At 48.4% G+C, this 22,697-nt stretch overlaps 2 protein-coding genes across 2 annotated transcripts in view; both read right to left on the bottom strand.

Moving 5' to 3' along the window:
- LOC135812145 (testis-expressed protein 2-like) overlaps positions 1–1,886 on the bottom strand; it is a 12,816-nt gene extending 10,930 nt beyond the window's left edge. The window contains exon 1 of the mRNA XM_065325466.1: positions 866–1,886. Coding sequence (XP_065181538.1) covers positions 866–1,609 — 744 coding nt within the window. The 5' untranslated portion in view covers positions 1,610–1,886. The remainder of the gene's footprint in view (positions 1–865) is intronic.
- A 14,816-nt stretch (positions 1,887–16,702) lies between these two features.
- On the bottom strand, positions 16,703–22,063 carry LOC135812144 (uncharacterized). Its single transcript, XM_065325465.1, has 7 exons — positions 21,790–22,063; positions 21,313–21,513; positions 20,971–21,096; positions 19,878–19,985; positions 19,236–19,346; positions 18,482–18,595; positions 16,703–18,002 (listed from the first exon to the last, which is right to left on the bottom strand). Exons 1-7 carry the CDS (start codon positions 21,902–21,904, stop codon positions 17,719–17,721), a joined length of 1,059 nt encoding a protein of 352 aa, XP_065181537.1. The 5' UTR covers positions 21,905–22,063; the 3' UTR covers positions 16,703–17,718.
- Positions 22,064–22,697: the final 634 nt, after the last annotated feature.

Below are 22,697 nucleotides of genomic sequence, written 5' to 3'. Positions count from 1 at the left end.
TGCACAGGGCTGCACACTGCAGGCAGGGCGTACTCAACGGGTTTGTCAAGTGATGTGAAATTGTGCCCGGCGCACACCCCACAGACTGGAGCTGAACTCTCGTGCGGGTTATGCACCCTTTTTTCGGGGAGGGGGGGGGGGGTAAAGTGCGGCGGAGCATACTGTGATACAAGATACAATTGAGCTGTTGCTATTGTTGAGCAGCTGATGACCTGCTTGTGTTTAAATAGTATGCACTGCAGCATTACAGTGTTGTAATCAAAAACTTCACCATGACAACCGCGCATTCCAGCTGCACACGCTGATTTCTCGTGCCCAGCCAAAGCCAAAGAAACTCGACCCCCCCCTCCCCGTGCCAGTCGGCAACCATAATCATCATGGTCACATGCACTGGTGAACACGCTTTGCGTGGACAATGGACATGACGCATGCGGTCTGATGTGGCATGCGAGCCTTGACCGTGGACACGACACAGTTCGTTATGAACAGAATCAGATATAACCAGCCTTGGCAGGAGCACATGAAACCCAGAGCGTGCAGCTTGCGGCATTTTCTGCATGGGTGTCTGTCACGGCGAAATTCCGGGATTGCATCACAGTTGGTGCAGACAAGCGGCGGGAAGTGGCGTAGTGCGTACAACTGAGCTGCAGTTGTGCAGAACGAGATCCATTTGAATCCTGCTTGTATGCACTACATCACTAAAATGATGTAATCCCAGAATTTAGCCATGACCCTAACTCATCCGAGTTGCATACTCTGGGTTTCATGTACTTTTGGCCCTGGTTGTAAGCAGTGAGCACGGAACATCCAAAGAAAAAGGACCATCCAGCCGAGACGCGTACAAACATACAAACAGCCCACTCACCTCTTTCGTGATATGGTAGACGAGTAGCAGACCGAGGTGGAACATCAGGTATGCGCCGACAGCACAGCCCATCAGGAACGAACTACTGTTGTATTCAATGAAGAACATCATCGCCGTGGCGACCAAACTCAGCCGATACAGCGACACGCGGCTGGCGATCGATGGCGCCGACTCATCGTCCGGAGTCTTAGGCGGCTGCACGGTCACTGCTGACGAACGTCTCCGCTTCCAGCGCGACTCGTAGTCCGACACGGAGTGCGTTTGCGCTCGGTGTATGGAGGACAAATCGTGATGCGTGTTGGCCGACTCTGACTTGGGATGTGAGTAGAAAGATGATCGCTTGGTGGCCTCAGACAGACGGCCACCGCGTGCCTGAGAGCTGTCTTGTTCAGTACCGGGCAGTGTTCCGAAATGATCACCCAACTCACCTTCACCCGGTAGTACAAATTCCCAGTCCTCCATAGCATCACCTCCACCGACCGACTCCTTGTGCCGCGTGGACGGAGAAGCGCCAGGCGAGGGACCAGCGCTGGAGGTCGCTGGCGCGGCCACCAGTCGTGTCGTGGGCTGTGTGCTGGGTCGTGCGGGAGCTGTTCGCACCATTGAGGACTTCTGGCTTCCATCGTGTTCCGTCGTGATTGTGTCCTCGTCACTGCTCTCGTCGCCAGAGCTGTGGTGCGTCGTGAAGCGCATTGAAAAGCCCGTGGGAGCGGCATTAGCCCCCTTACGACGTGCCTTGCTCATTGTAACTTGTTTTTGCTTTTTTTATGACTAGAAAATTGAGGAGCAATGAAATTGAAAATGTGTTGCGAAATTCGTCATGCCCATCCAGATATCGCAAACGATACCGACACGAAGACGGGAGTGAAATCTACACCCGGGCAGACAAATACCTCCGTCATAGTCAACTCCTAGCACCGAGACAGATAACAGAACATTTCGTCTCAGACCTACAAAGTACAAAGCCAAACCAAACTTGGACTCTTCCTCCTGCATGGGCTCGTGGAAGCTTGCAAACAATCGGTCATAACAACTGGATATCGATGCAAACGTTACAAAACACATTTTTTTCAACTCAAAACTGGCAAAAGATCCATCACTACGAGCGCGGTGACGACATCGCTTTGCTGCCATGACGTTATTACTGACGATTTTTTTTGTTTTTTGTTTTTTTTGCAACAGTGGCCCCGGCGCCGCGGCATAAAGGCAAATATGGAAGGAAGCAGGGAGTCGTCAAATACCGGTATTTGACGACTCCCTGGAAGGAAGTAAGGGCGCGTTCAGACTACCGATAAAAAGTGACCATGGTGACCGATTGGGAAAGTCGCCGAGGTGATTTGATCACGTGACGTTACTGGCACGTTACCGGTGGGAAAGTTTTATTGCCGCGGCTGCTGCGGCAGTAAACTTTTACCGGCAGTAAAAAAGTGCTCAGGCTGCATGCGCGCTGCGAAAAAAAGGGAAAATCCCTTGTCAGTGCCGCGGTGAGAGCTGAAAACTTCACGGTAACGTTAGTTTGTCGGTAGTGTGAATGTCCTTCACGGTTTATCGGCATTCACGGTTTGACGGGGTTCACGGTAGTCTGAACGCGCCCTAAAGGGGCCGGGGGACTGTGCGGACGGAAATAAAATGGCAAGAAGAAAATTCACAAAGGGTAGCAAGGGAGCAATTAAATGGCAAGAACACCGCGGCTTCCGCAACCACTAGCTCTGCAGGAGAGAAAACGCTCCTTGCTCCACGCAAACCGACATAAGTACAGGACTGATCTTACTAAAAAGCAAAGCCGCGTAAGACGGCGTCAACGGATATGCGCGATGACGACGCTGTAACGCTCAGTGGACTTGGCAGAGAGTAGGCAAGCAATGGGCTTATACAGGGCAGAGGCGCATTTGCGATGATTCCTCCCGGCGCTTGTGGAGAACACCGTCGCAGCGACAAAGAAGCATGCTCGACCGCTGCTGTTGGGATGCGCTGCTCGTACGCGGCTCAGTCTTCCGCAGGCTCCGGCCTTCTCATGCTTGACATAGCAATGATAGCAGACAGCAAGTGGTTTGGAGCGATTTGAAGACGCATAAGCGCTAAGCACCCGTACATCAATAAAGGTGCGTTAATCGGCCGGCACGTCAAGCCGCGACTCCGCCTGGTCATCCGCGATGGCTGTGCCGGATACGGCAGAGGTGCTCACCTAACAGGGGTTTCAGATGAGGTTCAATAGTGACTCTTGTTCCGGGGCTACTTGCTTCAGCAGCCTAGCGGTAATGTCGCGGACCTTGTTGTGCCTGATGGTGGGAAATCCTCCACTGAGGGGGCAAGACAAAGCATGCCGAGTCACAGTCACAGTGAATGTGCTTCCGCACTGGCAGGACGTCACAAAGTTGGCAGCCCGTTGTGGGAGCCAACCATAGCGTAGGCAGATGGCATCGCGAAACTCACCCTTGGTGAGAGCCGGTGAAACCACGTCAACGGAGAGGTAGGCAGGTCAGCCAGTGACCCTTTCTCAGAAGATAGCTCAATGGACCACTGAAGATCCGGCCTGACAGACACAGAGCCTCGGAAAGGGAGGGCATAGGCCCTGGTGGCATCGCCGGCACTGGATCCGACGCGACTCTTGGCTTGATAGATCTACGCGACAGCATTGCCAAGCCTGTGTTCTTCCCCAGGACGCGGTGGATGATAGCATAGGACGCGCTGACGGAGGACCCATGCTGTGAGGCAATGGAGGACGGGGCAGTGAGGCCGAGACCACCATGACGGCATGGCAAGGACATCACAAGTTTCGCGCTCCACTTCATTAATCGGTCGCTGTAGAAGAGCCGGGATGAACTCGTTGGTGATGGCTTCGTCCAATGGCACCAGATGCTGTGCGATATCTGGCACGGTTCGACATAGAAATGTCCAGACCGCGAACAAGAGCTGGGTATGACGACTGCGGCTGGGTAATGGCGATGACGCTCAGTCGTTTAACTTGACCCACCCAGGAGTCGGCCTTCTCTGTGACGTAAGTGGTGACGAATTCAAGTGAACCAATAGCAGCTCCAAGTGGATGCAGTATGTGCAAATGTCAATAGGAAGGTCGGAGCATTTGTCCATGCAAAGCAGAATATCAGCATTTTTGGCAAACGACTTTTCTATTAATTTATCGATCATTCAGTCCACATTTGAGTTTGGCAGCACTGCATATATTCATTGCTTATCACAAACCCTATATGACAAGCTTCTTACTGCCAGCCGCGTAGCATTAAAGAGAATATTTTCGTTGGATAGAATGACTCCCACCACTCTTCTATACAGTCATACTAACTTGTACGCCCTTGAGAAACGCCTCAACTAATTCAAAACCTATGTATTTGTTTACCGCTGCCTGAATGGACTTGCTAGTCCTCTTCTGCGAGACCGCTTTACCTTGCGCGCCCATGGTGCTCGCGCTGCAGCCACCACCCGTGGCCAAGTCTCTGCTGCTCTTGTTCTGCCCCCCCCCCCCCCCCCGCTAACACCCGACATGGCTTTAGTGCAATTTCTTATTTGGGCGCTGTCAGGTGGAATACACTTCCACCGGCTTGCCGCATGTCTAGTTCACCAGCTGAATTTCGCTCATCCATCAAATTATACCTAGGGTTCCCTGTAAAAAGGCGCTGACGCCTGTTGGGAATTCCCTAGTAAAAGAAGAATATATTAATAATATAATGTGGAAAGGAAGAGGACATATGGATACGAGTTAAGAGTAACTCTCCATCACTGTAACTGGATACTATATACAGTCAGAAAGTGCAATAACTAGGCACAAAACTGACAAGAGTACTGAGACATTCGATGTCCCGACACCTAGCTTCAACACATCTCCGTAGCGCTAACCGACAGCCTTCCAACTTGTTTTCGTTGCGCTTGCCTTCCCCTCTTTGGTATTTCCATAACCTTGAACCTTCCAAGTTGGAAGGCTGTCAATTAGCGCTACGGAGATGTGTTGAAGCTAGGTGTCAGGACATCGAATGTCTCAGTACTCTTGTCAGTTTTGTGCCTAGTTATTGCACTTTCTGACTGATTATAGTATCCAGTTACAGTGATGGAGAGTTACTCTTAACTCGTATCCATATGTCCTCTTCCTTTCCACATTTATTTATGGCTCAACATCCGAGTTTCAAATAATAATATAATAATAGATACCTCACTCCATGTGACTTGATCTTGACCCCGGTACCTACAAACACCTCACAAGCTATAGCATAGTGCTGGGGCTTCACAACGAGTACGGATTTCGATGCGTTGGGGTAGTAGCCAAACCTTGGGCCAAGGCGAAGGAAATTATTCCGCCAAGACCGCAAAGGTGCAAGCTTGCCTCCGGACCCAGCATCGTCCGCAAACCAGGCCTGGACTCAGCTCCTGCTGTTGAGACGGCCTTGATGAGCGGGACTATACCTATGGCGTACATTGCCATGGCAATGGGGTCACCTTGCGTCGTCCCTTCGTGGCTCAGGATGGTCTCGCCTCCAACAAACAGGTTTGCTGGATTTGCTGCAGGTTTTTTTCCCTTGCTTATCCATGTAGTGAGAGGTGAAAAATTATTGCTGGTGATCATTCGGATGCTGGAAACTTATCATAGGCGCTGTCTTCTTCTCCTGAGGTTGCGTGGAGACAAATTACTCTTCTTTTCTGATAGCACTTGACTGTAGGCCTTGCATTATAATCGTCCACGACGAACTGTACGTGCTTCACCAGGAAAGTAAGACACTCGCTGCTGAGCACTCAGATCGACTTGGTACTGCGTCCATGAGAAATTCTAGTTCTTTTCGAGCCTGCTGAGCTGGACTCGTCAAAGGCAGTTACCGGTATTTGGAACAAGCTCTTTCTGTTTATAGCCGCTCCTTCATCCAGGTCCAAATTTATCAATGGATCAGTGTTTACTTCAGTATCGCTAAAGATGCCATGGCCAGAGCCTATGGCCAGAGCCTGGGAAAACTCCTCTTCGTGTGTTTGATATTCACTTCGCGTACGTCTGGTCTCCTCCATGGCTCTCCATGATTTCTAAAAAGGAACTCTTCGTAAATCATCGTTTCGGATTTTGTGTAACAGTCTCAGTCTAGTAAGTTGCATCACCTACACATGTACATTTACCTGACTGCATTGCTACATAAAGACTTTATGTAGCAATGGCATTACATGTATGTAGTCGACAGGCAGTCAGGTTTGCCATTACGACAGTTCTAAAGGTGTTACCAAGAGTAGATAAACACCGTTTATCTACTCTTGGTGTTACGTGTCTACAAAATCACAAAGTCATGTTGTTGTTGTTGTTGTTGTGTTTATTTTAATTCGCAAACCAAACGGGCAGATCTGCCCAATGAAAAGGTGGCGAATGCAGATAGAAAGCAGTAATAAATGAAATTGGGGACTGATGTAATTAGGATAGAGGTGGAGAAAAACTAAGCCAGCTGATCATCAAACAGGACGTCTGGTACTCTAGGTACTAAGGCCAGTAAGTGTGTGCGGGATCATGCTGGCGCGGAACTGGCGGAGCGTGGAGATGGCACGTATATCGCTGGGCAATGTGTTCCACAGCTGGTGTGCCGGTACAATACATGGCGTTGCACCTCATGGCTTTAGCCGATTGTTGCCAAAAACCTGAGATTTCCCGACATTATCCACTATGAAACTCGTTATGCCGCTTAAAGGGGAAGTGCATCGATTTTTCGAGTAGGGTCCAGAAGAAAGACAATAATTTGATATCGGTTCGAATGGCATATCTCTCGCTTCCATACGATAAGCCAAACTTGCCAAATCGCCAATTGTATGCTCACGTTGCCATAGCGACCAGCGCAGTGATGACGTACGAAAGGCTTAGCTCCTCCACAGAGAAGGTCGATCACTGCAGAAATTGGTCATTTTCAATTGTCTTATTGTATTCACGATGTGAAAGAAGTGCTGTGTTCAATGCTGTTAGTGCCGTGAACTGTTTATCGCTCTTCTCATGCATTTTCCTAGGCTGACTGTGCCTAGGAAATGGTTTCCTCCAGGACAAGATGCTTGGAATCCGGCATCTCTCCTGAGACATTTTCAGCAAACTTTCAAACCTACGACATTATTTCATTCGTCAATCTCCACCACCCGTCGTCTCACCTGGCTTCAGAAGATGTTACGAGAGATAGGAGAGTCGCCAGGAAGCATCACATTCATCTTCAGGAAGTGGAAAGAGCAAACGGCATGGTCTTTGGTTGGGGGAAATGCTGAACGTCTGATTTGTCCCAACCAAGATTTCAGCATTTTGTTCGTCACTATTTTCGCTTGTCTGCTGGTGTCTCCGCACTCCAGCTTTCTCCTATCGGTGTCACGTCCCAGTACACAATCGAGAGGACTACTAACAAACAGTTCACTGCACTATCAGCATTGAACACAGCCCTTCTTTCACTTCGTGAATACAATAAACCAATTGAAAATGACCAAATTCTGCAGTGATCGACCTTCTCTGTGGTGGAGCTAAGCCTTTCGTACGTCATCACTGCGCTGGTCGCTATGGCAACGTGAGTATACAATTGGCGATTTGGCAAGTTTGGCTTATCGTATGGAAGCGAGAGATATGCCATTCGAACCGATATCAAATTGTCTTTCTTCTGGACCATACTCGAAAAATCGATGCACTTCCCCTTTAAACCTCACATAATGCTCGTCTTGTTCCTTTCTATTGCTCCATAATGCTCGGATAGTCTCATAATGCCGAATATAATGCCGGCATTATCCGCTGGACCCTATACATAACACCAGATTTAGCGCTAAATTTGTTTATACTTGTTGCTCTATGTGTTAAAAAAAATCATTGTCTAAGTCTCTCTTCATGTTCCGAACTGCTATTCTATGGAACTGTTTACCCCCCCCCCCCCCCAGTCTAACATCGGAAACTATAAGTTCAAAGCTGCCCTCAGGAAGTTTACAGCTGACCATGCTTATGCAATCAACGGAATTCCGCCACCTTGCAGTTGATTTTCCCCATTTCTCTCCTCATCAATCCCTACTTGTCTTTGTACATACATCTACATCTACTGTTCTTTCAATCAAATGAACCCCTCGATAGGCACATTGCCTTTGGGTCATTTCATAATAATAATAATAATAATAATAATATAAAGCATACTGCTGGGTAGATCCGGGTATCAGTTGTCTGATGATTGCCTAACGGCATGAAACTCAGAGTTACAACCAACCTGAACGTCCTCCGCTGAGTCTGCTATGTACTAACTAACTAAGCTCTGTCTCTGACATTGAGCATTCTCTGCAGCTCGGGGATCAACGGATTTGTGTGTGTGTGTGTGGGGGGGGGGGGGGAGGGGACAGGGGTTGCCTTCTTTTCATGTGTATAAGGCCTTGCAATGTAGTTGCATGGAGCACTCTCTTGAGCTGCTGCTGCAACTCACAGCTGAGGCTGAGTGTAACTTTGAAGTTCATGTACATGTACATGAATGTTGTTAGTTTGACAGCATGAAACAAGGTGGAGGACACTGTGTTCGGAAACAGTGACCCTACTACAACCATCCACGGCTGGCAGAGCCCCGATCTGTTCAGGAAGACATCCAGGAGCGATCAAAGAATACACGACTGACGTTAGGAGAACTACTACTAGCCTGGGTAGGACTGCGTGCATTGCCATTCCCGGTGACACGACGTACATGTACATTGTATAAACACAGGAAAAAACCTATTTTGAACAGTTTTGAACACCCTGTGTCCGGTGCTGATGGTCTATTATAATGACTACTGCACGCTACTGGCCCAGTGATATCCCAGGCGAGCAACGTGGGAACCTGTGGCGTGTTACATGACAGTTCCTTGCCATGCAAGGTTATTTTCAGGCACTATTGCTGTCCAGTTGACGGGCCAGAACTCGGCTAGAGGTTCTGTGTGCGGACCAAATGGCTAGTAAAACCATTAAATTTTAATATGGCCATAAGGGGCCAAGAACGTTGACTTACGTCTGCATGTTTCTGCTATTCTAGGACAGGTGGACTGCCTGTAGGCATGGGTGAGCTTGCGACCATACATCGATGGCAGTTGGGCGGATGCTTCTTGATATTGTGCCTTGGTTCTGGAATGCCAGTCCTGGAAAGCACGGAGTGTTGGCCGCTAGTTCGAAGGTGGGAATTCCCAGATCCTGCTGAGGTGGCCATCGAGTATCCGAGAACTTGTCTTATCGTGTAAATCGAATCGCCAAACGTCTGCGACTTGTTCAGCTTGGCATTAAATTCTCATTCTGATCCCTTTCTAAATTCATTTTTTTCTTCTTTTCAATGGCAAGTAAACCAGGTCAAATTGCATCTCGGAGTGCATAGCGTTCATGCCAGAAACGACACTAACTGAGGAGCACTATGGCAAGCAGCAGCTAGTATCGAATTATGTGGGCAGTAGGCCTTTGCGGATATTGCCGGCAGAAACGTTGGCAGAATTCGGTACTTTTTCTGGTAAGTTTCATGCATGTTTGGTATGTGGATAAAGAACTGGAGCAGAATTCGAGGATTTACCCGCCATAAGGTTTGTATGGTTCTGCCAATTTCACTGCTTTTCGAGCAGAATCTGCCACCTTTTCGAGCATTATCCGCCAATGCCTAACATTAACACTGGACAGGGTAGGTTGGTTACATAATGATTATGTCATTGCTTTGGCAATGGCAGCGGGACTGTGTACAAGACGCATACCACATGCATAGGGTATAGGCTATAGGCTCCATTGTGGGACAGGTACCACAGTGAGCCCGCGCTGAGGCTCACCTCAGGGCTCAAACCAAGTGGAGCTTTGCAACCGGCCGGAGCCACGAATTTGGAAGAGGTCAAGAGTTGCAGGTTTTCATCATGGCAAATGTCCAGGTGTTCCTGCACAGCTGTCGTACTGCCACGCAGAGAGGGTTGGCAAGTCCCTGATGAACATAATGATGGTGTCAATTTGAGTGATGGGTTGTGGTGAAGTCGATAACGATGACACATGCCCACGTGTGGCGTGTAGTTAGAGGTAGCAGACACACGAGGTCACCTATGGCTCGTGGGAGAGGAGCGCGTGCTCAACTCACCAGGGCTCAATGATTCTGGCAGCGGATCGAAGAGAATATGACGGGCCCGCCAACAAAGAATCAGAGTGGTTGCTCCTGGATTGTATGTTTTTTATACTTTGAAGTACTGAAGAATCACACACCCAACTCGCAAGGGAGAGAAAAACAAGGACGGATAGCACACAGAATAGACAGTGAAGGGTGGGCAGGCGAGTCACGCTGAGAAACCCTTCGCCTTCGGAAAAAGGGCATGCACAAGGTACGGTTACATTTTATTGGCAAATTCCGTTTGGTAGCCACTCTAGATCAGAACAAACGTTTATTTATTTATTTATTTTTATACGAAAGTCCGCTATATTCCCGAATATGGGCGAGAAGTGGTGGCAGGGCCAGGCTGCTCTGCCAGCCTTAAAGGTCTCGGGGTCTATGCAGACAAAGCGCGCCATAATGCACTAAAACCATGAGGAGGGGAGGAAGAAGGGGAATGGATAATAGTGTGGAACGAGGACAATATTGATGAGGTTCTCACGGGGCACAACTGCGGAGGCATGCCACACTAGTACTGCAGGAGTCCAAACCCTTTCACTGTACGTCAAGAATTTTGAAAATCGAGGCCACCAATCATTTGCTAGTCAAATCTCCCTGGCATTTTCTTTGATACTTCGAAGCAGGGAGTCCTAAAATGCCGGTATATTACGACTTTCTGCCTCAAAGTGATAATTATAAACCAGTATTTAGCATATTTAGTGTTCAATGTATTGCGTGTGAGAGATAGATATATCCGCGGCGATAGAGAGAGAGAGGGAGAGAGAGGGAGAGAGAGAGAGAGAGAGAGAGAGAGACGTTGTGAGACAGACACAGTCGGCCCTGCGTATGACAGAGTGAGCCGGAGGGAGGTACATGTACATCTAGAGTGACAAAGAGAGATAGAGATCGAGAGATAAAAGGAGAGGGAGAGAGAGAGTTGCGTTGCGACTGAGAGTTTTCAGTTAAATTGCGTGTATCTATCAACTGGTGGTGCCAAACAAGCTATCCTGAATATAAGGGAGCGAATGCACAGTGTTTTGGGCCAACCCTCATCAGTTGAACTGGAGCGAGCTGATGAGGTGTGTTCTCCAAGAGCAATGTTACTGGTATGTATTTATTTCCGAATCTGTACATCATCAGAGGTGCAGACGCTCAGTCAGAGAGGCTCTCCAGTGCGACACACATACCTCACAAACTCCAGACACTGTTGCTGCTCGTGTCAGTGTCGTCGCCAATGAACATGGAGAACAGCGAGAGGCGCAGTACATGATTCGACTGACTACTGAGTTCTGTTTCACGTTTGGCGTTTCAGTGCGCCATGTGTCGTTGTGGGTTAGCACAGAGCATAGCACAAACAGCCAGAGAACGATGAACAGTTGGTCGCAGCTCAGAGCTTCACGCCGAACGTTTCCGCTCGGTGGTTGGTGATACAGGACTGGTTACGTACATGTATGTAGGTAGGTACGTTTGTATTTGAATTCGCAGAACCAAACCGGCGGTGTCGCCCAGGTACATATACATGGAAGCGAATGGAAACAATAACTTATTTTTATCACTCCCTTAGTATTGACTCACATAGATTTTTGCCATACCTAAGCAGTCAATATTCCTGCATATTTCACTCCTTAGGGCTTTTATTGACTGCTTATATTTGACTGCTTAGGGGTTGCGCAGTTGAACGGTGCCTAGTGCAGCATTGTCACTGCATGAGTAGGTGGTGGTGCAACGCGGTTGTGCAATCATAAAACCGGGATTCATGAGGTTATCGTTCTGGAATTTGAAATATGGACTGTTTGTCGTGATAAATCTAATATTGACTTCGTACTTGGTCAGTATAGGAAATAAAACCTCGTAAAAGACCTCGGCTTCGCCTCGGTCTTTTACTCGGCTTTTATTTCCTATATTGACCTCGTACTCAGTCAATATTAGATACGTAGAAGGTTCGTGTATGGTTCGTGTATGCTCAGCATGCACGGTCCGGCTCACGATCACCAGCGAAAAGCTCTAGCTGAGAGAGGCTGTTTTAGATCGCCAATGATGAGTGTTAATAATATACAATTTCTTTCAACGATACACTTCACCTTGTGTATAACGCATGTAGTGGTTTTCGCTCGTTCCATGGGACGGACGAAGTCGGGTATCACAATCTTTGGAAGTAGGTTCAGCTGACATTTGCCTGTAACTCGCGCGTGTCTCCTCGCGTGTCGTATCAGTAGCTGTCGCCAGTTTTGGCGAAGTTCCAGTTTCTCGTCTGCTATGTGCGTCACAGGGTGTTGTTTTCACTGAGAATTTGTCAGATGCCGAAGATCGGAGGGGGCACTTTTCTGGATCGTGCTTGCAGTTGTAGAACGAGATCGGAGACACCTCTAATATCCCTGCTCATCATCGACCATATACCGACTGCGAATCATAGTAGCGTAGTACAATCATGTGTGCGGCTAGCGCTCTGGATCACCAGGAAATACTTGTATTCGTCCGTGCATACACGCAGTAGCTCACTGGGTGGTCTTTTGTGTTCGACAAATCTCTCTTGGGAGATTTTCCGCACCTTGGTTGTTGCCAAGAACCAAACCTCCAAATGATAGAAGCAATGATAGCAGCCCTCGGCGTTCCGGGCCAAACCCAACAGATACTGCAATCCGTCAGTGCCAAGCATCCATAGAATCTGCTTTGCTTCGAATTAAGACGGGAGCACAGGCGAAGACACACTGGATGGCTGGCCAATCAAGAAATCAGGCACGGCGCCAGACGTCACATCCTTCGGTGAATCAGCAAAACTGCGAAATTGGATACGCACAGCTTTCTTCTGCGATTTATAATAGAGCAGCTGTGACAATGCAACAATGATCAAGGTGAAGACATCATCAGACTGAGGGGTTCGTACATGTAGTCTGATCTGAAACTAGTCTGATCTGAATCGTGTCCGGGGCATTTCTTTACAATGTTTCTCCTAGCATGAAAAAAAAGCATGAACACCGGCGTGGCCAACCGCGTCTTTATAATGTCCATGTACATGTACGTCGTCTGGTTATTTAACTTCTTGCATAGCATGAAACTCAGAGTTGCAACACACTAACTAGTGTTGTGCCTTCGTTGTTTTGTGTCTTTTTACTACGCATGCTATCAAGAGTATTACAAGCTCCCAGAGCATAATTATTTACTCTTGCTGCTTCAACTTTCCAAGGCTGTGCTGACACGGGCAGAGGCGTGACTTCGCCTTTGCATGCCGGTTGGCACTCTTACTAGGGTAACGATTTCTTGTGAAGCTTTTGTGTTCAGTTTACATTTCAATTGAGTGTTCTGTGTATTTCCGAATTTGTGCTGTGTTTTTCCTTTGACTCTTACTTCATGGTTTCACGCGATTGGCCCAATGGGTGTTGTGAATAAAACAGTTCTCAAATTAACCTTACACAGTACAACAGAGTAACAGTACAACAGAGTAACAAGGCCGGCTATGTATGCGTTTCATGCACGCATCAGTGCACCAAATGCTAAAACTATAATTCCCGCAAAACAGAACATACAATCACGTGATCGAACAATCCGTCAAAGTCGAGAGCACGAGCTGGATGAGTAGAGGGGAATACGGGATGAGATTCGCTTGGTAAACGGATCCAGCAGAAGGCTCATGATTTCAGCTTAGTGTACAATCAGTCATGTCCATACATGTACATGTACATGTACATAGTCACGTGCTTTCACGATGACATCAGCGACAATACACCCGTCAAGGATCAAGAGTAACAATACTCAGTAACAATACTCTCAAGGTCACACCACACCAATATGTGCTACTTCTCAAGCGATGCCAGAGCATACTGATTCTCACATGCAGCACACCTCTTCTAAACCAGAGCGCGCACCCATCCCCTAACGCTGGTGGAGTGGCAAGATGGCACGGGGTAATTGCGGAAAACGGAATGACACCCCTGAATCAACCTGCCAAAGAAAAACCATAGCGTGAGACGGCTAGGAAACCTGTCTCGTTCGGGCGAGCAACATGTTTGGGCACCATAAACGGCCATATCATCGGCGGCGTATTCGCACGTTCCAGAGGAATTCTCATTTCGTTTTCCAAGTTATTGTTCATTGGATGCCGTATTTAGGTAGGTACATTTTTATTTGAATTCGCAGAACCAAACGGGCGGTGTCGCCCAATTACATGGAAGCGAATGGAAACAGTAAAATATTGTAGGAAATAGCCTAACATGATAGCAGGGTGTAGTACAAAGCAAAGAACGCTCAGTCAATGAATAACGTTAACGTTAGAATACAACAACGGGGAGGCGGTAAACCGCACATGACTGGTACTGTGGAGTACCGCAAACGTTCAAAGGTTCCTGTAGTGTTCAGTAGTGGGTGCTACTGCTAGCAAGACAGAACGGGAGGCAGGCTTGTTTGAACTGGTGGTACTGGGTAAACCAACGCACGGCGGATGGCTGAGTGTTCCATAAAATGGACCCGCGAGCGGTTGGACGGTCGTGGCCGGCTTTGGAGGCAGATTTGGGCACTCGAAGGCCCAAGCTGGGTTGCGCGCGCTTGTTCGAGTACTGGGACGCTCCAGAAGGGCTTGCAGTGCATTGCTTGCCCGATCATTCGAGCAACGCCAGATCATAATACGGGTCTTTTGCTTGTGGAGCTCTTCGATGCCATACAGCTGCAGACGAGCAAGCAGAGGTTGGGCGCTTGTGAGAGGTGGCAGGCCGAATACGGCGCGTGCCGCACGGTTTTGCTGGACCTGAAGGCGGGACCGCTGGTCTTGTCGAAGGCACCCAGAGAACGCCATGGACCCGTAGAGCAAATCTGGCATCACAACGGATTTCACGTACTGGTCTCTGGACATTCTTGTAAGGCAACGAGGGCTCTCCAGAATGCTCCCACCTTCTGCGAGGTCTTCTTCACGGCATTGTTGACGTGTTCGTCAAATCGAACGTGCTCTTCTATCGTGATGCCCATTTACTTAGGTGAAACAGCATGCATCCATCGGACCATACCCGTAGCCATGTAAGACAAACGGTGCAGATAATATCGACACTGCAAGTCCTGGGTGACGGGGAAGAGGCAAGGGCCATCAGTCTACGTATGCTAGCGATGATGATTTTTGTTCAAGGTCGAAGCCACTGGGATCAGGCCAGTTCTAGCACCTCGGAATCGCCAACACTCTTACCTCGTCGCACTGCGTGGTGTACTGGTGGCGAACTTCAGGCGCACCATGCGAGGACTCCCATCCCACCGCACAGCGCATCACGCTGAGGTTGACATCATGCACGTTTAAAGAAAGGATAGTAACAGGCGTGTTTTAAAACAGAGCTAGAAGCGCATTACTGAGGTAGTGAATTCGGGGGGGGGGGGGGGGAGGAGGGGGTAGTACTGGAATCGTGAACCGGAAACAGTGGAGGAACAACACATACAGTAAATACTAAAACCTGTAACTAAAGACCACCGTGACTAGCGACCAGCCTGGTAATACAGACCACTTTCCCAGGCACGGATGGTCTCGCATTCTATAATGGTTGTGGTGTACAAACCTCTAACTAAAGACCACCTGCCACTAAAGACCACTTTCTTTGGCCCCAAGGGCAGGGGTGGTCGTTAGTCACAGGTTTTACTGTACGTGCTCTGGGCTTACCACAAACCACCACAGTGTTGTCACAGTAGTGGAGCTAGTCCTGCACACGCTCCACTGCTACGTCACGTAACCTATGTATCACGTTATCCTGGGATAGCGACCACAGGTCCTGTCTGCCCGAGATCGGTTATCTTACTTGCGGTAATACTGTTCTAGACCATGTTACATGTATGAATGATTCTCAATCACAGTTCACCTTGGTTTATCTTCATCGTTTACGAGCTTCTATACTCTCTTCAATATGCGGAGGCTCCACTGCGGCCACTTAATCACATCTCAGTCTCCTTCTTCGCCACCTCGGTCTTACACTACAACCGTTAATATGATTTTGATATCTCCAAATGTTGGGCCTTGGGTCTTCATCAGGGAGTATGCTTCCGTTTTACACTCTAAACACATTATCATGATGAATAGAGGATTGGACATGGTGGTGGTACTGAGCACAATTAGTCCACCCGAGGTTTGGAACGTGATGTACGCCCACTGCCCAGTGCCGTGGAAGGTGTCTGGAAGGGCCTACTGTTGATCTAGGCCTGTCTTCCATGTGTGCGTAGTTGCTCGTTGTGTTGGGCGCCAAGCTCACACCTATGGCATATCCACACACTACTGGTCACCTGGATTAGTTCATGAAGATTGTCTCGCCCCCCCCCCCTCCCCCTGAACCACTCGCAACTACCTGCAGCGCTCGTTCCCATATAATATCATTGACACCTGGAATACTCTCCCAGCTTCACTTTTCAGCAAGCCTCCATCGCCTTAAAGCCCTCCGAGTTGTCGGCCAATGTACACCACCATCTGCGTCGCAGCCTCTGGCTATGGGGCACAGACTCCCTACATTGACATTCATGATGCTCTTTGTTTATATATTTTTTTCTATTTTTACTATTTACACAGCCCTTCTGGCTCTCTATACCCTCCATTATTACTAATCACCGATCCCCAATCCTGCAATCAGTTTTGCCCATGGTGTCACTGTTCACGTATATCATCAATCTCTGTCCCCATTGTGCCCAGTCTACAGCCTACATGGGCATGACTTCGCTTACCCCCCCCCCCCCATCTCTCATCGCTTCCCTATGCCTGTTAGCCCCATAATCTAAAACCTCTGGTAAGGTTTTTTTTGTTTTTGTTTAAGGATTCCCCAAAGGCTTTCGGCTATCGAGGGAGTTTCCAAACATTCCATAATAACAAATCTGTAAAAGAAGTGATGAGCAATAGGCGAGCAAAGAAAGCGACAGAGAAATAGTCTAGAGCAGAGCCTTGGGCTTGAACATACATGTATGGCTGTAAGCGTGCAGAACTGTGAGTAGAAATGACGAAAAGTGTGCCAGAGGTAAGCTTCTAACGAAAACACAATACAGTACAATGTGACGCTACATTCAACGGAATTCCGCTACAGTGAGGCGCACGCAACTCTACCAAACAGATGGAGTACATCTCCTCATATACCACATGCTCTCAACGCTATACGTAGATCATGCCTCTTCAATAATTAATTTAAAAGTTTCTAACTATTTTTTCCTGGGAAAGACAGTGAACGTCGCTGGTGGTGTTGGTGCACCACGGACAAGTCCATGAAATGTCTCCGAGACGGCGACTAACTTTCCGCCACTGCTCTAAACTTTAGTGCAGTAGTATGGGCATCTCGTCACGGAAGGATGGGCGCAGTTCTTCACGACCGAGCTAGGAGTTCTCGGCAGTTCTCTCTCTCTTTCTCTCTCTCTCTCTCTCTCTCTCTCTCTCTCTCTCTCTCTCTCTCTCTCTCTCTCTCTCTCTCTCTCTCTCTCTCTCTCTCTCTCTCTCTCTCTCTCTCTCTCTCTCTCTCTCACACACACACACACACGCACACACACACACGCACACACACACACACACACACACACACACACACACACACACACACACACACACACACACACACACACTCTCACTCTCTCTCTCTCTCTCTCTCTCTCTCTCTTTCTGACTCACGTGCTTGCTCGCAGAGGGAATATAACAGAAATTGAAGGAAAAGGGCAAAACAGGTTTTAAAAACGCATGACGGTGCACAACTGGCGGGTGCTAGGGAAACCAAACGCGTGATTACGACCATCTTCTTCACGTTCTTGTCGTGTATGAGCGTATGACAAGTCCTCCCCGTGATCACGGCTCCTGGACGGTACACTCGGGTTCACCTATCTCGTGATCCTCATATGCACTCCCCCATCCCTGTCCACCCGAACTATAGCCACCTGTTTGCCGTAGACATTCTGCGCGGTCAGATTGAACGAGTACGGATAATCGTCCTGGTTTTTCCGACCACACCGTATCCTGGCATACACATTCTCCGTGTTGGCCCGCGCCGGTGTTGAACCCAGCAGCTCGCAACACGGAAGCCCTCCGAAGCAGCTGATCGTTGGTGCCAGTCCCTTGTGGCGAATGAAGGCGATCCGACTGTGCGGCGGCCGTCCACGGTAATCTGTGGAAATACACGCATTGCAGTGAGAATCCTCGAAATTTAACACACAGATAGGCAGGTAGAGGCAGTAACAATCCCGTGATAGAACATGGTGTAACCGGGTTGTGTACTGAAGCTTTGACATAGCAGATCACTGAAGGCTTTGGTCGTTCTCTAGCGCTACTTATGGGCAAGTTATGGCACGTGTGCGCTGACCAAACAGTGCGATAATGAGGCGTGCTGTGACAGGTCTGGTTGTCACTATTAGAAGGCTGCGTCATTCAGCAGCTCACTGGGCCGTCCGTACCCCTACGCATAGGACGCCTAGTAGTATGCAGCAGACTGCAATACAGTCAGTTAGGACACAGGTCTGCGGATGCTTACACTACACTAGTACGATAGTATCTGTCTCAGAACTGCTTCGCACAGCTACAGTCACTCTATGGTGCCAAAACTGCAAAAGCGGTTCTCTGCAAGCTCCATACAGGAAAATGTCTTACCGGGTTTTGATCTAACTGAGCGACCGTACAAGCCGATCACTCTGAAGCGGAGGAGCTTCATCGCCTGGCCAATTCCAGTTTTCTTGGAATCCTTGAATTCAATCTCCGGTGCGCCTGGTAACAGGACACATGGTACAATAAGCACAGCACCGATGCACATTTTAGAAGGCAGCCAACAAAACGGTAGTAGATCGAGCCTTTACGGGAAGATTGGGCAAGAGAGTCACCATCTGAGCTCTACTACTCTTCATTGCTGACTGTTGCTAGGCTGAAGAAATACCACCAAGCCAATTGCCACTTTGACAAACAGTCTCGAAAAGAGCAATTGGGAGAGGTAGAGAAAGTGAGAGATGAATGGAGAGATAGATAGAGAGGGAGAGAGGGGGAGAGAGAGAGAGAGAGAGAGAGAGAGAGGGAGAGAGAGAAAGAGAGAGAGAGAGAGAGAAGGAGGGAGAGAGGGAGGGAGAGAGATGGATAGATAGATAAATAAATAGATAGGGAGAGAAAGAGAGAGAGATAGGGGGGGGGGGGGTAGGTAGAGAGATAGATTGAGAGTACTAGTAAGCATATAGAGCGACAGAGAATGGCACTTAGCTAGAGGACACTTGAGGAGAGGCGGGGGAAACTCCAATGTAAACAGGATGATCATAAAAAGCTCTCCAGTCTAGTGCTCATTCCAAAGAAGTTTTAATAACAGGCCAACGCTGACTCGTACTATGTAGAATCCACCTTCACAGCCCGTAATTATTCTTACCTGGGAGGTTCAGCACTGTTCGTGGACAGATACTGTGGACTGCGCATCCTCGTTGCTCGCATCGTCTCAGCTCCTCTTTCAGCGAGTAACCACAGCCGTTGGGCTTGAATACTAGAGGAATAGAGATCAATTGAAGGACAGTGGCCAAGAATCTGTCTGAATTGACTGCAGGCACGACATTGGTCAGGCGAGGTTCGAAAGACAAGCGGGAACTAGTTTAGAAATGAAACGGAGGTCAGCTCAAGCAGTGGAGGTTTTTGAATTCGCGATTCAGACTAGATCCAAGCCATGCCAAGGAGCACATACAGTAGTAATTGCAAATCTTTTGCAGACAAAGTACAGTGGGTCCATTGTTATAGGGCCGCATGATATGCCTGTTTTGATTTCCCCTGTAAATAAAGTATACAACAACAACAACAACAACAACAACAACAACAAACATAACCAAACACATTGAACTCGGAATCCTCTGACGGAGGTTGAGTATAGCCCCTGACGCATCCATCTCGCCAGCATCATTCATATTTAATTTAATTTAATTTAATCACGTTTGACTTTGCGAAGCAAATTTAGCAAAATAACTTTAAATAAGGAATTCGTGCATATATAAATCATTATAGAGATTGGTTGTGCGGACCATACCAGCAGAGACGTTCACTGTCACCACGGATGCTCCGGCTGGAGCCTGCACACCACGATGCGACAACGTGCACCTAGTCGTGCCATTCTGCGCAAACTGCTCCAAGCAACCTGTGGAGGAAGAGATGAAGTTCGCAAGTAAAGGACATCAATGAATAGCGTCTATGAACTTCGATACGTGCAAGTAATCAATACCGCGCGTAGTTTATGGCAGGAGGTATAAACATTGCCTTGATTCACTCAGATCGACACGGTCTCCACAATAGCACTGCCTTGGTTCACTGACAACGATGTGTTCGGAGCGGAACATCCGTCATCGAGCGTTCTGTTTTCTACAAGCGAAGTTAGTTGGTCGCAGCATTCTCCCGCGTCGTCTCTGATCGTGGACAGTTCCATCAGAACCAGCATAGTCCAGCTGCCGGATTTCATTGAGGACGACGGGTGAAGGATGGGGTGTAACGTACTGGTTACTTTTCGGTCCGCTTTCCCCGTTCAGCGGCATGTTGGTTTACAACCAAACTGACATCTGAAGCTCCATTCTGGTGGTGGAAAAGTATCGCACTGTACGGATCACATGTCAACGGAGTATTTTTCACTGCTACAATACTTCTGGTGACGACTCAGACTTCAAGAGACGACTTTCAAACCGCAAAAGGCCCGATTTACATGATTTGCATCTCCCATCGTTTCAACTCGTGACCGAAGAAAAACAATATGGATGCCGAACACACAACAAAACCGAACCGCGTGGCACAGGTGTCTCGTGCTATGGTCGCCATTTTTATTTTCTTGGCAGAGCGCCGACCATGATGGCGACGAATACAAATCTTACGCAAGACTCACTCACGTCTCCTCGCAGGTCTTGATCGATGCAGCATGCGCTCTAGGCCAACGTTTCACGCTGCATCGAGTCGTTGTACATACACTGTACATGGACGCTCTAGACAACTAATCGCACCTTCCAAAATTCACTCCATTGTTCATGACTTCTATCTTTTATAAGGAGAGCGCTCTACCACTTCACACCAAATAAACACAAAACAAACAAAAGGACTCCCGGTTACACCAAGCTATTAGCATTCTGGGATCAACTTGCCCGGATACGGCGGTGGGCCAACATCGACGCATTCAAGCTTCCTCTTTGGCACGCCCGGGAACTCCCAAAGAAAGAAGGCTCCCACACTCACGTCTTGGAGAGCGTCACTGGGTATGCCGTCACCACCTACGGAAGAGGAGACACAAGAAAACGGACCAATGTGTGACATAGATGGAGAGCAGCAATAATAAGAGGCAAACGAACGGGTACTGTTAGGACATTGGGGGGACAAGCAAGAGAGAATATGGGATACTATTACGGCATTACGTTGGGAGAGATTTTGCCCATACCGGACCACGGTTCTAACAAACACGAGTGACTCAGTAGGAGTCTCGCACTAACCTGTTTTATGGAGGGTGATCTCCACAGCGATATAGCCATTATCATGCACTTTCATTTTAGGAGCGATCACCACGTGGCGGAGTGCCCGTGACAAGGCTCTGTCGTGCCAGCCCTCTAGTCGCCGCCCTCGGTCCATGTCGAACCACTTGCCGCTGTTGTGTTCGATAACCTTCACACTGTCCGTTGCGCATGCGACCAGTGCTATCACCAAAACAGAACAACACCGGGATGGGAAACATCGTCATGAAAGGTATTCCTTTGTCACGTAATGGGAAAAGCATTTGGAGGCGCCTTACTTGGAGTGCAATATTACTACTTGCCTTGTCAGAAGTAGACCAAACAACAATAGTTAATAAGTGGGTAACAACAGCATGCGAACACGAGCGTAATTTGTGTAAAGCGTCCCTGGTTCAAATTAAAGCATGGCTGCCGGATCACATTCTATCATCAGATTCCAAATACAGTCATTACACGAACCAGTAGACATGAGCGAAGTCGCCACCAGAACGAGAAACAGCCGACCGTCCATATCCACGTAGTTCCTTCCCGCAATTCGGCCGTTCCGTTGACTATCTGCTCCGCTTGGGTACATTCTCTCGCTCTACTGTCAGCTCCGCCAACTCGCCCAGGCTTTATACCAGCTCTTCGGTTCGATGACGTTTTCTTGTACCGCGGAGTTCCTGCAGACTCGCAATTGGTTTGGACGGCGATCTCGTGTATATCTCGTGCCTTCCGCCACACAAAGCTGAGGAGAAAGGTGAACTATGATACGTTTCCATATGCTAATCTATTGACGAGGTAGTTAGTTACTGTTACTGGTAAGTCACGCTTCGTATTAACTGACAGCATATTGACTCACGACTGCCATCCCAAGCACAGTTTTCATTAGTTGTTACCGTGCAGGTCCCTACTTCTTCCCACGTTCCACGACAAAGATGTGGCTAGGAAAGTGTGGGGTGATCGCTGGTGTGTGACCTGATTAACCCGTGCAGCTCAGTGGACTTGACAGAGGTTCTCGTTGTTGGTTAGCTTGGCGTGCTCGTGTATCTGTGACTGGTCCGGGACCCAGCATGATTTGTGTGATTCTGTCAAGTTTGTATTGTATTGTATTCCTTATTTTTACTTCGCAACGTCAAACGGGATCATTGCCCAATATTATGATAGCGAAGGGTGGGGAGGGGGGGGGGGGTGACATAACATAATAATAATCTGTCGTAATCAAATGTGCCAGTACTCAGTAGTGAGGGATAAAAGAGCAGAAGAACAGCAGAAGGCTAAAAGTAGGCAAGGTGTATCACCGTTGTGTAAGTATGTACTCTAAATCGGTCAGGACGGTAAAAGCACTAGTGGTATCACAGTATGGGTGGCGAGCCACTACTAGTAGT

This window comes from Sycon ciliatum, chromosome 3, assembly GCF_964019385.1.
Source record: "Sycon ciliatum chromosome 3, ocSycCili1.1, whole genome shotgun sequence".
In the NCBI taxonomy this organism is placed as follows: Eukaryota; Metazoa; Porifera; class Calcarea; order Leucosolenida; family Sycettidae; genus Sycon; species Sycon ciliatum.
Note: the sequence above shows the minus strand (reverse complement) of the source record. Positions and strands in the feature narration are given on the sequence as shown.